The following is a 16,366-nucleotide window of genomic DNA, read 5'->3' on the forward strand; positions in this document are numbered from 1 at the left end:
AGGGAGGGAAAATGGCTAAATGGGCACAATGTGGACATTTGTCACTTAGGAGTGTACTCACTTTTGTTGCCAACGGTTTAGATATTAATGGCTGTGTGTGTTGAGATATTTTGAGGGGACAGCAAATTTATAATAATAATTTGTTGCATTTATATAGCGCTTTTCTCACTACTCAAAGCGCTCAGCAATTGCAGGTTAAGGGCCTTGCTCAAGGGCCCAACAGAGCAGAGTCCCTTTTGGTGTGTACGGGATTCGAACCTGCAACTTTCCGATTGCCAGTGCAGAGCCCCTAGCCTCAGAGCCACCACACCTGCTGTACACGGACAACTTTACATTGTATCAAAGTGACATATCTTCAGTGTTGTCCCGTGAAAAGATATAATAAAATATTTACAAAAATGTGAGGGGTGTAATCACTTTTGTGAGATACTGTTTGACTTCTAGGCCAGGAAAGAGAAACAATACCTTAATTTAAGCATGCACTTCTTCTGGGAAATCTCCAGTGGGAGAGTCAATGGTGGTGTATTGATCCTAATTGTGATATCATATACTGTTAAATTCTACTCTGTACTGCTAAAATTTTTATTTTTATACTGTACTGAGGATTTGTTCTGTTCTGCCCTGTGTATTGTCTTGTATTGACCCCCTTATTTTTGACACCCACTGCACGCCCAACTTACCTGGAAAGGGGTCTCTGTTTGGATTGCCTTTCCCGAGGTTTCTTCCATTTTTTTCCCTACAAGGGTTTTTTCCTTGTCTTCTTAGAGAGTCAATACTGGGGGGCTGTCAAGAGGCAGGGCCTGTTAAAGCCCATTGCCGCACTTCTTGTGTGATTTTGGGCTCTACAAAAATAAATTGTGTGCAGTGAGAACATAAGGGTGTACTTCAGGACTTGCCAGGCTCCTTAACCCATCAGATAAAAGTAAGCTCACTGACTTTACGCAAGAATCTCCTAGCCTTTTTGTAATTTTAATATCTACCCATCGGTTCAAAACCATTGGCAAATAGAGGTGAAGGTCAGTGGACCTTGATGTTTAAATGTAGGGCTACCACATGTCAATTATGAATAGTAAAGGTATCCCTAATATCAAATATCAGTGTTTATGGATTAATAAAACATTCAGGGTCAGTTTTCTTGGTGTGACAATAAAACGTTTAAACACTTTTCTGATTGGTAGATCTCTGGCTTAGAAATGTGGTATTAAGCATCCAAATGTTGGTATCATGCTCCTAATTTTTGAAGCAGTGTCCTTTGAGGATTATTATAACCTCTGCAATCTCTCGGGTAGCATCCTGCTCTTCTGCTTGTAGTTTTCCTCTAACTATTGTTGCTCTACCTTCCTGTTAAGCTCTGGTCTTTGCCAACACTTCCTCTGTCTTCTCTCTTCTCGTTTCTTTTCTCTTCTGTATAGTGACCTGGTTTCAACTAACTGTTGCTCAAATGAGACTCTGCCACTTCACCAGTCTGACCCAGCCTAGCAAGGGACAGTCTGAAGGTTGTGCCTCTTATTTGTTTATTGAAGAAACTTCCAAACCCAAGGCTCGAGCTGCAGTTTTCAGCAACTGGACCCAGGACAGCACTGGCCTGACAATTGGGCTGGATGGTGTGTTTTTGCACTAGGAATGTGGACGCTGAGGTTGGCAGAATGCGCTTTTTTTTTTTTTAATTAATTTCCTTTCTTGTTTTATTTTCTTTTTAAACTTTCATTTCTGCTGTGTGGGGGCTCTGCGGATGAAAATCACAGTGTCACAGTGTCACCTTTTTTATGTATCAGTTTATTTGGACTATGGTGCTTTGCCTGTTTTTTGATTTCTGCCTGTCTGCTAACCATCAAATGACTCCCACAGGACTTAGATGAATATAATAGGCTAAAAATGGAATCTGTCTGAAGATATCCACCCATTATCCAACCCGCTATATCCTAACTACAGGGTCCACGGGGGTCTGCTGGAGCCAATCCCAGCCAACACACGGCGCAAGGCAGGAAACAAACCCAGGGCGGGCCGCCAGCCCACCGCAGATGAAATGTTCCATCTTCATTCAAATATAGAGCAAAATGTATTCCTGTGGATCACTTTTGGTCTTTTTCTGTCACATTTCCTGCCAAGCGTTGCTTACTTTGAACCTCCGGAAGTCCACTCATTCTTACCAGGACATTAGTAGGATAGAATTCATGTGTGAAATGTGCGCATGTCCCTCTCCCTTCTTCTGTTCTTCTGGCTAGTGAGCTACTGTCACAGTTTAAAGTGTCACTGGTCAGTCTGTACGCGTGATAAGCCACGTCAGTCTAATACAACGTCTAATTTCTCAGATGTTATATCCTAGTAAAGAGATGAATGGTGCAGCGTCCGACTTTGATTGATTTTCAACATGCAGGCATTCATATCAAATTACTTTGTGCTTTTATTAAAAATGAACTCACCTTTGTGTTTTTTTATACACCCTGCACATATACTGTTTCACATGCACAAAAGATTGAAATAGTTTTTGCTGTAAAAACAAATCTTGTATTTCTAATTTATTTTTATTTTTATTTTTTTAGATGATACCTTTGGCAACTTGTCTGCCCAAGTAAAAAGCCCTTCTGGACAGACAGAGGAAGCAGATGTTGTTCCAGTTGGCAGTAACACCTACAGCGTGCGCTTCATCCCAAAGGAGATGGGTGTGCACGCTGTGAGTGTGAAGTACCAGGGGCAGCATGTGCCAGGCAGCCCCTTCCAGTTCACTGTGGGTCCCCTGGGAGAGGGCGGAGCCAGTAAAGTTAGGGTGGGCGGTCCAGGCTTGGAGAAGGCTACAGCTGGCTCCCCAGGTAAGTCATTATTAGTGGCATTGGCTGGTAAAGCAAATTCAATAAAATTAAACTGGTGCTTTAATCTGTTCAGAAAGTGATTGCAGAAACAAATTATAACCATCTTGCCTAGGAAATAGCTTAATGGTTTGTTTTCACACCAATTCAACATTTTTCACTTGTATTAAATAAGTCATTAAATTATATGAAACTTTAGCATTTTGTAAATCTTCCTTTAAAGCAGGGGTCTCGAACTCCAGGCCAGGAGGTTTTTATTCTAACCGTCTTCTTAATTAGTGACCAGTTTTTGCTGCTGATTAACTTCTTTTAATTAACTTGACTCAGACCACCTAGTTGTCTCTTTTTCCTTAATTAGCAGTAAGGAGAAACAAAACAAGCCGCCACATGACCAGCTCAACTGTGCCCATCACACAATATCTGAATGGTGACCAGAAAGAAGCCCACAGGAAATATCCGCACAGTCATATAAGCACACGGGGAAAAAACGTACGTGGATAAATGCGCACATGGAAAAATGCGCGAACGCCAAAGGCTTATATGCAAAGAAGAGAAAAAAGTGATATTATACATCGTAATAAACTAAATTGTATAATTGTTCACTAAACGTATTTATAAACTTGTGTGTCTTAATTTGTTAGAGTTTTCTTTAATCTTCTCTAACTTTCGAGCAAGGCAAGTTGACATTTCTTTTTTTTGAATAAGCGAGATGGAGTTTCCGACCAGTCAGAACAGCAAGCAAATTCTCAGTCACAAGGGATTTGAATATCTGCGTTTTCGCAGATACAGTATTTTACTTGGAGACAATAGCTAATTTACAATAATACTATTAATTAGGGTGTGTTAATCGTTTATATTTTACTATAATAAAAAACGTCTAGCAGTATAGGTGGTGTATATTTTAAATTTGTATTAGTTAGATGTCGCCGCCGTGTGCTTTTTTCCGCGTGCACACTTTACCGTATGCGTATTCGTCCACGTGCGTTTTTTTTCCGTGCACGCATTTTACCGTGTGCAGTTATTTCCCGTGCGCTTATATGACTCTACGCTTTTTCCCTGTGCGCTTCCTTCCGAGATTCATCTGATTATAAAGAATGGTGATGGTCTCGGTAAGGCTGATCTCTCACGTCACCGAAACATGATGGTGTTCAGATAAAAAACTGAAAATTAGCAGTTTTTGGAAATATCTGTTGAGGCAGAATGAGAGCAGCAACAAGCCATGGCATTAAATGACGGCTTTAATTAACAGCAAGAATTGGCTTCTCATTAAGAAAGTGATTGGAGTGAAATTGGCTGGAGTTTGAAGGCCCAGTTTAGCGGGTCATCTGTCGTCTCATTTCTGTTTGGCTGCCATTTAATGAAAAAACTAATCAACTCAGAGGACTGAATCCTTAAAAACTGGGCTATGAAAATGAAGGGAAAAGGCGTTAATTAGCAGTGAAAACTGATCACCGCTAAGATTGAAAACCTGCAGTCACTGCGGCTCTCCAGGCTTTGAGTTTGAGACCCCTGCTTTAAAGCTATAAAATGAAGTGAGCTGTTTCCATATCCAAGTGTGATTTTATTGAAATTTTCACTTAGAAAGTATGGTCTGTGCTGAAATGAGTTCATTGTAGGCCAAATAGATAACATCACGCCATTGTGTTTATTTTTATTTTATGTTCAGAACAAAAAAGTCCTCAGTCGCTGACCAACCCAGTCCAATAAACTCTGATTATTATTCTGCATACTTGGACATTACTTTAAATATAGAAATGACATTGGGACAGCACTTTGGAATAATCCGCCAAAATAATCCTAACAGACCTCCAGCCCTACTTATTATGTTTAGCAATGAAGAGTGTGAAAAAGCAAACCGGTGCAGTGCTGTGTGCTTTTGGAATGAGCTTAGTGGAGGGTAGAGGGCCCTTCCGCTTGCCTAGCCGATTGGAGCTCTGGAGGGTATGTGGGGTTCATTTTTCGGTGCATTTTATTTTTTTTATAGAATTTAGTGGGCTGAAAATCACCCGAAAAATCCCGGACCATCGAGAAGTGTGCGAACTGACGACATGAATCGTCTTCGCGCCGAACTGGAATCGTCCCCTCATAAATAAAAGTCATCCAGATGATCTGGATCTGCGTAATTAGATCTGGACCACCCTGTTAAAAGGGATATGGAGAAACAGGGGGGCACGTGTCTTATTGTATTAGGGAGCCAAACACATTCCACCTGACAACTCCTTTCTTTTATATGCTTTGCTCACCTTGCCTTGTGTCACATTATATTTGTTCATCTTTCTTTTATTGAGGCTTTTTCAGCTTTATAGTGTTTTATTAGCTCAGTAGGAGCTACATTACTGCAGGCAGGTGACCACAGAAGGACAACTAAGCCTAGCAGATTTTTGCAGATGTATCTTGTTAGGCTAAGGGAAGAAGCTGTTCAAGGCTGTTGGTGCCGTATGCTAGTGACTCAGCGGCTTGTTGTGTGTGTAGATAAATTACCAGTTTTTATTTCTTTCATTTATACTTGTCAAAATGTAGAGACATTGAAAGCTTTTGAACACTGGAATGTAATTTATTTAGTGAGCTTGATGTGTGTGTGTGTGTGTGTGTGTGTGTGTGTGTGTTTGTGTCGTACTCCCACTTGAAGTATGTGAATTTCCCCTTGGGATTAATAAAGTATCTATCTATCTCTCTCTTTGTTTCTTTGTCGGGTTGTGCCTTCATTCTGTTCTTACAAAAGTCTGCCAAGCCTACCCAGTAAACTTAACTCTGGGTGAGTCTGAGATGGCATAATGTGGACAAATGCAGTTAGCTAATCCAGATCCTTAAATCACTTGATGCCATGGCCAGTAACAAATATAATCAGTCATCAAAATAAGGAAACATAAAACAGTGGTGGCTGTAAAGGGTCTGTAATAAGAGATGATCGCTCTTAGACACACACAGTTCGCCGCCACGGTGCCATCATTCATTGAGGAAATGTTGCAGCTTTGGGCATGTAGCCATTTATAAAAACATGGCCTGAAGCTAAAGATAAAAATCGGCGCCTTGCATATAAATAATCATTTCAAAAGTCCCTTCTGTTGTACTTCTCCTAAAAGACGAATCATAACTACTGCTTGGCTTTCTAGAAGAATCCATTTATGTCACTGATTTCACTTATTGTGTGGTAAGGTAAGGATTTGGAGAGCTAAAAATGGTGTCAGTTTGATTCATGATAAGACACGGGACTCTGCAGCAGGAGAGACCTTTAAGTGGTAGAGTGAGAGAACAGCCACAGGGGGGCAATATGCCCTAAATGTTTAAATGGTATCCAGAAAGAAACAACAACTATTTCCCTTGGCATCAAAATGAAAGAAAGCTCATGGGGGGTCTGCTAAAGGTCAGGGAGTCTGATTTAGGACTGAGGGCTCAGTGCCACTAAGGCTGCCTAGCCCTTTAGTTATTAACCCAGGCTAAGGGATGTAAGGACATGTGTGGACTTTGGCGGTGAGAAGACCCATGTTTATTTGTGCAGCACAATGGGAGTGTTTAGTAGACGGAGGAAAAGAAAAGATGGGAAGAGCCAGCTTTTGCGTAGGTCAGATCTGACGGTGGACAAAAGCTGTTTTGGCTACGGATGGCATGGTAGATGGCGATATTTTAAATGAAAAGGAGTTTTTTTTTTGGAATGTAATATTTATAATTACATTTATTTGCTTAGCGTATACTTTTATCCAATGCAAATGACCTTCATGTAGACCACCGCTATGTTGTCAGACCAGTCCAGCTGCTGTTAATGGGAGCCCCCAGGTACCTGTAGCTCTGTTCCCCTTCCTCTCTCTGAATGGCGACTGGCCTCCAGAAGTGGACTGGTGCCTGTCCGGGTTGTTTCTTGTGCCATTGTGATACCAGAACAAGCACCAGCTGTTTATGATTCTGTAATGGGAGGCTTGACACTTCGTTCCTAATCCACCCAACATCATTACAGTCCTTGGGTTAAGTCAAGAATTGAAATTGTCCCAGCGTGGTTGAGTGCACGACCAGAGTAGGTTGTCTAGTTTTATAAGGTAAGCACCAGCCCATCATGACATTATAATGAAAAGTGCGTTCATATGGGAGATGATTTATCTCAAATTTTAATTTTTTTCGAGCGCTCTCTTGGAAAGGAGTTGACTCAGAAGGGGTTCTGATATACAAAACAATAATGAAACAAAACGCTCACTTCAAACGTTTTTGTTGTTTAATTGCTATGGGTTCATGTGTGATCTATCCATCCATCCATTATCCAACCCGTTGTATCCTAACTACTGGGTCACGGGGTGTCTGCTGGAGTCAATCCTAGCCAACACAGGGCGCAAGGCAGGAAACAAGCCCTGGGCAGGGTGCCAGCCCAATGCAGGGCACACACACACCAAGCACACACTAGGGACAATATAGGATCACCAATGCACCTAACCTGCATGTCTTTGGACTGTGTGAGTAAATCCACGCAGACACCGGGAGAACATGCAAATTCCATGCAGGGAGGACCCAGGAAGTGAACCTGGGTTTCCTAACTGCGAAGCAGCAGTGCCACCAACTGTGCCGCCCTTGTGTATTCTCTACCACCAGGTATTTCAGAAGAACAGAGTGCTGCTGATGCTGCCTTTTCATCTCATCTTACCTATGTCTGTCTGCTTATTCCAACAGCTGAGTTTAGCATTTGGACCAGAGAAGCTGGAGCTGGTGGTCTCTCCGTGGCAGTAGAGGGTCCCAGCAGAGCCGAGATTACATTTGAGGACAGAAAGGATGCATCCTGTGGAGTGTCCTATATTGTGCAGGAACCTGGTGAGTAGTGGCTCAGTGTGTGTCTTGGCGAATCCATGGTGTAAGTCTAGATGGGGAAGAACTCAGGAGAACGTGTGTCAAAATTAGCTTCAGAAGAACACTGAAAATGATGCAATGGAACAGTGTGAGGTTTTTAATGGGCTGGAGTGCCAATTCTGCCACCCACTCCCAGGTTTTTCCCTGCCTACATGCAGGGCCGGATGCAGATTAACGTCATACCCAGGATGGAGCAATCACAGGTTAAGGGCCTTGCTCAAGGGCCCAACAGAGTAGAGTCACTTTTTGGCGTTTATGGGATTCGAACTGGAAACCTTCCGATAGCCAGTGCAAATTTCCAGCCACAGAGCCACCATTGCCATTTTCCATGTTTTGGGAGTAACATAGAAATAAGAAAACTAAGTTTGGTTAAAAAAAAAAAAAGTATTAAAATGTATTAGACAGTAGTGACTTGGATGAATATGAGCTCTGTGTTGGCTGTCAGGCCAGTGGTGCCCAAATCCAGCGAACGTTTTGCTCCATGGCGAGTGCTACAATGTTAGCTTAGCGTAAAAGACCGCAGAATGCAAATGCAAGAGGCACTGTATGAAAACACTAGACAGCTGAGTTATCATTTATTAACACCCTACCTGTTTGAACCGTCTGTTAAACAATCAAAAACAGACAAAACAATGGCCTTCTTGTATTACTTTAACTGGCTACATAAAAGAAAGTCAAAAAGTGAAGAGTAAAGACAAACAACTGTAAAGCTTAAGAGTCTGTGTAGCAGATCCACAGGCCCTAAAGTCCGGTCACAGGTGACCACTGCACACATATCTGTTACGTAACTTTTATGTGAATCTCTTCCCTGTTGTTTTGTGTGTTGTCTGCTGCTGCCATTAGTTGCTTGGAGGTATTCAAGTAAAATGGTCGCCGCTCTGTGTACACATGGCAGTAAGCCGGAACTTCAACCGCTAAAGGTTGCCACTGTCTAAAGCAGGGGTCACCCACTCTGGTCCTGGAGGGCCGCAGTGACTTCAGGTTTTCATTCTAACCCTTTTCTTAATGAGTGACCTATTTTTTCTCTTAATTAACTTCTCTTGAACTCATTTTATTTGACTTGTTTTTGAAGACTCAGACCCCTTAATTGTTTCTTTTTCCTTGATAAGCAGCCAAACAATAATGAGATACAAAATGAGCCAAAACCACTGGTGTCCATCATACAATATCTGAAAATGAAGAAAGGTGAAGGTCTCTCCACAAAACATTTTAACAGTGCACTTAGAAAAGAGAAAATCAACAATTTTGGACATGTCTGCTAATGTACCACGAGGGCAGCAACAAGCCACGAAATTCAAGAACGGGTTTAATTAATGACAAGAATCAGCACCTCATGCAGTTGGTTGGAGTCATGCCCTGACTGAGTTGGTCTTCTGTTGGCTCACTCACTTCACGTTTCATTTCTGTTTGGGTGCCATTCAAGGAAAGAAATGAAGCAATTCAGAGGAACGATAAAGACATTCAGGGGAACAATTCAATTCAAATGAATTCACAAGAAGTTAATTAGCACAAGGCGGCACGGTGGCGCAGTGGTAGCGCTGCTGTCTTGCAGTAAGGAGACCTGAGTTTGCTTCCCGGGTCCTCCCTGCGTGGAGTATGCATGTTCTCCCCGTGTCTCAGTTCTCCGCGTGGGTTTCCTCCCACAGTCCAAAGACATGCAGGTTAGTTGCACTGGCGATTCTAAATTGTCCCTAGTGTGCTTGGTGTGTGCCCTGCAGTGGGCTGGCGCCCTTCCCAGGGTTTGTTCCTGCCTTGCACCCTGTGCTGGCTGGGATTGGCTCCAGCAGACACCTGTGACCCTGTAGTTAGGATATAGTGGGTTGGAAAATGACTGACTGAGTAATTAGCACAAACATGGCACTCAATAAAAAAGGGTTAAAATGAAAACCTGCAGCCCCTGGTCTAAAGTATAAGGGACAGCACGGTTTCCTAAAACGTTTCTGAACACATGGAGGTGTCCTGTGTCTGCAGCATACTACTTAGATGCTCTCTAACATAAGGAGGAGTTTGAAAGTGGATGGATTTTTCGGTTTACCATTTTCTTGTCTTCTCTTCTACCAGGTGACTATGAAGTAGCCATCAAATTCAACGATGAGCACATACCAGACAGTCCATTTGTTGTCCCAGTCAGCGCTCCAGAAGACGACATTCGCAGGCTTACTGTTACCAGCCTTCAGGTGAGACACAAGGAAACCCCTCTGTTGCTCTCTGTGGTTTTGACCACTTGATGTCCTTAGCTATTCAGACAAAATAATGCAAAAAAATTGGAAGGCTACACAAGCACCCGGAACTTGGAATTTCTGTGTTCCGTTTTTGTTTTAGTGCCATGGCACAGCGGTTAGCGTGGCCGTCTACCAGCTCTAGATCTGAGTTCAGTTCTCAGACAATTCACCATCTGTCTGCACTTTGTAAGACAATAGAAAATGTTTGACACGTGAAAGGAGATCATTCTTTGCTCGGTTAGCAAATTACTACATTTTCCAATCCAGATTCTAGATTCATAGAGTGGCACTCAATTCTTCCAAAACAGGCTCTAGCTTCAAATCATGAAGTAAAAAAAAGAGAGTTCAGAAAAGCATGGATATTTAGTGGCTGTGATGGTGCTGGACTGGCAGAATTCACTGCTGGCCTGCTATCAAATGAGTCTACATGGTGTTTGCATGTTCTCCTTTTACATGTATGGATTTTCACCCGATACACTTTACTTCCAAAAGATACGGTGCTTAGCTAATTTAGTGACTCTCTAAATTGGTTTGGTATGAGTTGGGTGTACCATGAAATGGGGCAGTGTGCCATGTAGGGGGGATTTATGACTTACACCCAATGCTTCCCGAGCACAGACCTGGCATCGCACAGCCCTCTAATCCAAAAAGTGAGTGTGGAAAATGAATATTAGTGTAATGTCCAGGGAAGCACTCTTCTGTTCAGCGCCATTTTGAATGTGGTCTGGTCATTTCCTGCTTGGACACTTTGCATGTTCTCCTCGTATCCATGTGGGTTTTTCTCAGATAACTATGTTAGGTTAATTGGCAAATCTAAAGAGACCTGACCTGTTTTTCTCTATGTGAATATTCCCAAAGTGTATCAGAATGTAAAAGACAATCCACTGAAAATAAGCGCACATTTTCCTTTGACTTCACACCAGCTAAGGACTTTAAGTGGACAACTGCCATTATGCGGATAATTTTCTTGTGTTTCATTTAAAGGCTTTTAGCAGCATTTCAGTAAGATGGTAACATGAGAAGGGTACTCTCTTCTGTCAACGTTCTGTACTCCTTGGTCTGCTGCAGAAGGGATCCTTTCTCATCTCAAAATTGTTGTTAACATGAATGGAGTTTATTTTTCAGGTGACTGTATGCACTTCCTTTGTCCATCATTTGGTGTTTCACTACATTTTACTCATAGATAAATACCTCACAGCATGCCCAATGAAAATGATTACTGAAAATCTCAAACGCACAAAACTAACAGTTTTTTTATACTGTTATAAACCTCAATATTTGTATACTGTACTACAAAAATAAAATAATAGAAATATCAGATCACAGAACCATACAGTAGAGATGTCACCTACATTGTGAATTAGGATATGCTGAAGACAGGAGGATATTCAGTTCTCGGCTGGTTATTTTTCAAATTCCGTGGTAATTACTGGTGTGCTCAGTTGCTTTCCATTGTTCTGTACAACAGACTGCCATCTTTATTGCAAGTTTTTCTTTACCACATTAATTCTGGTCATTGAAAGTCATTGACATGATAGCTAAGCACAGGTGAGCGCCACAAAATCCTGTCGCTTTGTGTGGTGTCTGCACAATCCCCCATGACTGAACAGCTCTCTGTCTCCAGGTATTTGGGAATTTTTCCTTCACTTCCCAAAGACCTAATTATTAAATGAATTGCTGTCATAAAATTAGTCCACTGTAAATAAGTATTAGTGTGCTCTGCAATGGATTTGGCATCTGCTTTGTGCCTACAACGGGATAATCTGGGTCAGACTGGTTTGAGTAAAGGTTGATCCCCACATTTCATGGAGTCTCAGAAAACATTTGCTTGTTCTGGGCACTGGTCCACTGCAGGGCGCACTCTCACACAGCCACTCCAGCTGGGTCAATTCAGTGTCCTGTGATAATTTTACATGTATGTTTGTGGGATGTGAGGGGAAAACTGGAATGTCCATTGAAAAATGCATGTGTATACTGGAAGCATGTGCAGACTCCATATAGTGACCAGTCTTTAGGAGATCTGAGGAGCCTTTCATGACCCATCAGGGAGCTCTGATTTCAAGAATTTTGCTTCATCGTTGTTTCTTGAGGCACACAATATATTTAATCCTGAACAGCCATGATTTGGAGAATGGTTTTTGCACCATCCACACCTAAGTGAAAATGAACAGCACATATGCCAGCCCAAGTCACATTTAGGGAGTTTGTGAAAAGGATTGGTGGACATCTCCAGGCTAGGTTAGCACATTATATTTAAATGTCAGATCTCAAGGCAACAAGTCATTCAGCAATATGAGTGCAAGGTGGGATGTTTTGAGTCCTACTTATTTATCTAAATACTGCTGCTTACCAGATGGTAGCACATCGGCAAGTATTACTGATTGTCTCATTACTGAATGCATGGAATTTACATAGAAAAGTAAAAGCAATGTAAAGTCTCACCGCTTGTTCTAATTCCCACATTGGGATCAGAGTTAGAAAATGAATGTCCAGTGAAATGCTTTTGATGTTCACTCTTTAGGAGTCGGGCCTTAAGGTTAACCAGCCTGTGTCTTTTGCTGTCAAGATGAACGGAGCAAAGGGCAAAGTCGATGCTAAAGTCCATAGTCCCTCCGGAGCCCTTGAGGAGTGCTTTGTGTCTGAACTTGAACCAGGTGAGGCCTTCCCATTTTTTCTGTTTTAAATCATGGAAAAAGCCTGTCTTGGAAAGAACTAAAAACCTCCCATAGAGCATGCAGGAAAGGAACAACAAGCTGATACAACACCAACCCCACGGGGAAAAATTGAGGTCTATCAGCCAAAAAAAAAAGATCACTAACATTCTGGTATTTTCTCTACTTCTCATAGCAGCACTTTAGTAATTTTGGGTTTAAAGAAGAACAGCAGTGCCTCCTTTAGTGCAGTTAGCAGGCTGCTGAGGATGTTGTCCCTAACTGTGCAGAAATACATTCCGTTTAAGTATGATATAAATATGGGTAATATGGGTAATTAAAGTTAGATAATTTGCAAGTGGAGAGTAAGCTGACCCACCACGTATGACTAGCACTATTAGAATAGCAAAGAGGCACCTAATTTCTGTCAAACATTCTTTACCAAAAAAAAAGTGGTCATGTTGGATTTCTTTTTACCAGCATAAAATGTCTTGTTAGTGGCCAGTTCTGCCTCAAGAGTTTTTTTCCTTGAGCCACAGGCCGCCTTGTTCCAAGTGCATTTTGGTACAGATCAGATCTGCTTTAATTTGAATGTTTGGTTTTGTTTTCATCCATTTACATTCCTGTTAATTTCTTTCAAGAGAAATATGCCATTCGATTTATTCCCCGTGAAAATGGCCTGCACTTCATTGATGTGATGTTCAATGGCGAACATATTATGGGAAGCCCATTCCAGGTCCGTGTGGGGGAACCAGGACAGACTGGAGATCCAGGCCTGATCACTGCTTATGGAGCTGGTCTTGAGCATGGTACCACAGGTGGGTGTAAACGTGGGTAGATGGCTGTAGCCAACCCAGCCTCATCATGGCATCACCAGGTTGCTTGTGCCTGTGTCAGTTACTGGGTTTTAAGCAGTCACTGCCACTTCTTAACCCTAGCTCTTCAGCTAAAAGAAGCCTTTTTTAACACTTACTTCTTGTTTTGAGAATCTCTGTAGCATTTTCCTTATTCCACTGGGGTAGTTGTTACCTTCAATTTTGCCATTTCTATGGATGGCCTTTTAAACTCCCTGCAGTCCTCAGACAACTGTGCATCATTATTACTTCTGAACACTCAGGTGGACTCCGATGCAGCTGATATCTTTATGCCAAACGGAGATGCCAAGTCTTAACTGTCTAAAGCCCAGTCAGGGGCAGGAAACTTTCAAGGGCCTGTTTAAAATGCTGATTGTATTGCCCAACTTTATAAGCCCCTCAAATGTGGTACTAATCCCTGTAGTGGTTCTAGCATATCATTACAATACTGATTTTGAAAGATTTCACTAAATGTCTAGTTCACATGTGTTTTTTTTGCAACCTGGACTCCCCACATTCCTGTCTGGACTGGGGGATTCATGCCCTACCCTTCATGTGTACTGGCCCTGTGACCATTCCTCTCACTCAACCCATTATAATTTGTAGTGGAATATTTGTACCAAATTGTGATGTTGAGAATAAAAGGTACCCATTGGTAACCTTCCAAGGTGATGAATAAATCTTTTTTGTTTTTTTTTGGACAGGTACGCAGGCAGAATTTACTATCAACAACAGTAAAGCAGGGCCTGGTGCTCTGTCAGTTACCATTGAAGGACCATCCAAAGTCAAGATGGACTGCCATGAGTGTCCTGAAGGCTACAAAGTCCAATACACACCAATGGCTCCAGGGAATTATCAGATTGGCATCAAGTATGGTGGACCTATTCACATAACTGGGAGCCCTTTTAAGGCAAAAATCACAGGTACTGGTGATAACTGTATCAGAAATGTTTTGTAGAGTTGGCTGGCTCATGATCAGACATTGAGCAGTTTGACAAATACCTAAGGGCACGATGTGGTTACCTACCGGTCTTTTACCACCATCTGGGCACACTAAGCATGGGTGAAGTGCTATGGTTATGTCAACACCATCGCTGGTTACATTTATTTTTCCCCCAGTTATCATGATGGAAACGGCATGTGAGGGTAATAAAAATTATCTTGGCGTGTGTTGGGTGTAATAGTGTAGAAGTAATAAAGAGATGAAAGGTTAAAAACAAAGTGAAATTCATTCATGTAATAACCCAGCCCTAACTGACTAATGTGGAGGAAAAAAGATTCATTCGGCCTTTTATGCTTATATCATTGATCCCATTGCAGATTAGAGATTATCCTGACAATCAGTTTGGCAAATGGCAAAGGTGCTCCACCCAACTAAACAGGACTCACTTGTTTACAACAGCAGTCCAAATACACCCGATTGACAAACTGACACACTAAGGGAGAAATGCTTCACTATGCTCACATACAACCATCTGGAAATTTCCTCCCTTGTCCAGTTTATAACTTGGTGTACTGCAGATATGTTATAAAGCCATGACTTTTATATTTTTGTCACAGCATATCATACACAAATTGGCGACTCCTGTTGCCACGTGTGAAGTCTTCATGAAAAAATCTTGATTGTTTTAATGGAAGAATACTCACCTTGGATAGTAAAACAGTGATACATTAATTAGAATTGTTACGCTACATCTCTATAGCCCCGAGTTCAAAACTCAGCCAATATTGGTGGAGTTTACCTATTCTTCCCAAATCAGAAATGACTTCTATTGGTTGTTTTCTCCCACCTCCCAAGCTTGTGCAGTTTACATTGACTGGCAATGCTAAACTGAGCCAATGGGAATGAATGCATGGCTTGTGGTACACTAGCACCTAATCCACAGCTGGCAGTGCTCCTTGGTTAGATTTCATCCACTAGAGATCTTACAACTGGAAGGAAGCAATTAAGTTTAGAAAAATGAGCAAGTGTTTTTTTTTTTTTTTTTTTTGCCCTTTATAAGGCTGGCTTTTCAATGCCTGGAAGGACTGACATAATGGCAGATACAGTAAGAGTTAAAACAGTGTAGAAATTTAAATGAGCAATTTGACAGTGTATAAACTGAAGCACATAGCAGTTATGGGGTCACATACAAGACTGCTGTCCTTGTGCTAAGTAACTTTACAATATGTAGAATAGACCCCAGAATAAAACAAGTAATCAAATGGTGTCCGTTCCCCTCAAACCCAATCTATTTGCTGACCACACATGAGGTATCTAATATACTCGGGCATGTGGTACAGACTGAACATTTGGTGCATAGATACACTCAGACTTCTGCTACAAGCTCCTTCTAAGAATTACTCTTGTTTCTATCCAGACAACATGTGGTTTAGAGCAGCCCACTGGAGATCTCCAAGTCTAGCAAATGAAAGTAAACCAATTCAGTTTCCAGAACTGCTCATTCCAAGGCATGAGTGTTCCAATGAACCCTGTCTTGTTAAAGACATGTTAACTAATTTTTAGTCATTTTCTAAACTAACTCACTCCAAAATAAATAGCAGCACTGTATCTTTCTTAGTAGGACTGAGCACAAAGTAGAAACCATCTGTGGAATGGGTGCCAGCCTATCACAGAAGACACAAACTCCTTTCAAGCCTGTACTTTTCAAAGTGGGAAAGGTATCGTACTATCCAATGACAGCTTGTGCCGTTGAAACATAAAAAAAGAAAAGCCTTCAAGAGGATCAGATCCATTTGATATATAGTAAATGTAATCATGGGACTTTTTTGTTTGTTGTTTACTGTTTGTGTCTTAGGCACTCGTCTCATCAGTGCAGCTGGTGCCAATGAAACCTCTTCCATCGTGGTGGGTTCAGGGCCCAAGTCTCCTTTGAAGAGCATGCCCTACGGCATCCCTAGGTTTTCTTCAGACAGCAGCAAAGTGACCTGCAAAGGCCCAGGTCTAAGCAGGGCACAGGTGGGCCAGAAGGCATCATTCTTCGTTGATGGTTCCAAAGCAGGTG

General features: G+C 41.8%; 1 protein-coding gene across 3 annotated transcripts in view; it reads left to right on the forward strand.

Annotated features, from left to right (window-relative positions):
• Positions 1 to 16,366, forward strand: part of LOC120540236 (filamin-B) — a 194,040-nt gene that overhangs the window by 173,725 nt on the left and 3,949 nt on the right. The window contains exons 39-46 of one of the 3 annotated variants that reach the window (XM_039770799.1): positions 1,413 to 1,604; positions 2,544 to 2,810; positions 7,461 to 7,598; positions 9,696 to 9,811; positions 12,378 to 12,510; positions 13,149 to 13,325; positions 14,066 to 14,284; positions 16,160 to 16,363. In XM_039770799.1, coding sequence (XP_039626733.1) covers positions 1,413 to 1,604; positions 2,544 to 2,810; positions 7,461 to 7,598; positions 9,696 to 9,811; positions 12,378 to 12,510; positions 13,149 to 13,325; positions 14,066 to 14,284; positions 16,160 to 16,363 — 1,446 coding nt within the window. Of the gene's footprint in view, positions 1 to 1,412; positions 1,638 to 2,543; positions 2,811 to 7,460; positions 7,599 to 9,695; positions 9,812 to 12,377; positions 12,511 to 13,148; positions 13,326 to 14,065; positions 14,285 to 16,159; positions 16,364 to 16,366 lie in introns of those variants that run through there. The other 2 variants (XM_039770801.1, XM_039770802.1) reach the window with 2 other exon arrangements.

Source organism: Polypterus senegalus, chromosome 12 (assembly GCF_016835505.1).
Source record: "Polypterus senegalus isolate Bchr_013 chromosome 12, ASM1683550v1, whole genome shotgun sequence".
Taxonomy (NCBI): domain Eukaryota; kingdom Metazoa; phylum Chordata; class Cladistia; order Polypteriformes; family Polypteridae; genus Polypterus; species Polypterus senegalus.